We start from the raw sequence: 275 nt of genomic DNA, 5'->3' as shown, positions 1-275 counted from the left end.
CCACCCCCATCCCCCAACCCCTGCCGCCCCACCAATCCCTGCCCCCCTGCCTCCAAGCCTCAGCCCCCCCACCGCCTCAGTTTCCCCTCCGGGGATACTGGTGCCACCTTGGCATTCCCACAGGGCCGCTCACCGGGAAGAGGACGATGGGGACGGTGAGGGTGACGGCTGTCAGCACGGCCACCCGCACGCACAGGATGAGCACGTCAAAGGGGTCCACCTTGTTGTACGTGTGCAGCAGCTCCGATTCCACGCGGCCTGTGGGCATCGATGGG

At 67.6% G+C, this 275-nt stretch overlaps 1 protein-coding gene across 1 annotated transcript in view; it reads right to left on the bottom strand.

Moving 5' to 3' along the window:
* The window catches only part of SLC38A3 (solute carrier family 38, member 3), a gene marked incomplete at its 3' end in the record, with an annotated part of 4,546 nt that overhangs the window by 334 nt on the left and 3,937 nt on the right, over window positions 1-275 (bottom strand). The window contains exon 10 of the mRNA XM_010148309.1: window positions 134-258. Coding sequence (XP_010146611.1) covers window positions 134-258 — 125 coding nt within the window. The remainder of the gene's footprint in view (window positions 1-133; window positions 259-275) is intronic.

Source organism: Eurypyga helias, unplaced genomic scaffold, assembly GCF_000690775.1.
Source record: "Eurypyga helias isolate BGI_N326 unplaced genomic scaffold, ASM69077v1 scaffold38393, whole genome shotgun sequence".
Lineage (NCBI taxonomy): Eukaryota > Metazoa > Chordata > Aves > Eurypygiformes > Eurypygidae > Eurypyga > Eurypyga helias.
Note: the sequence above shows the minus strand (reverse complement) of the source record. Positions and strands in the feature narration are given on the sequence as shown.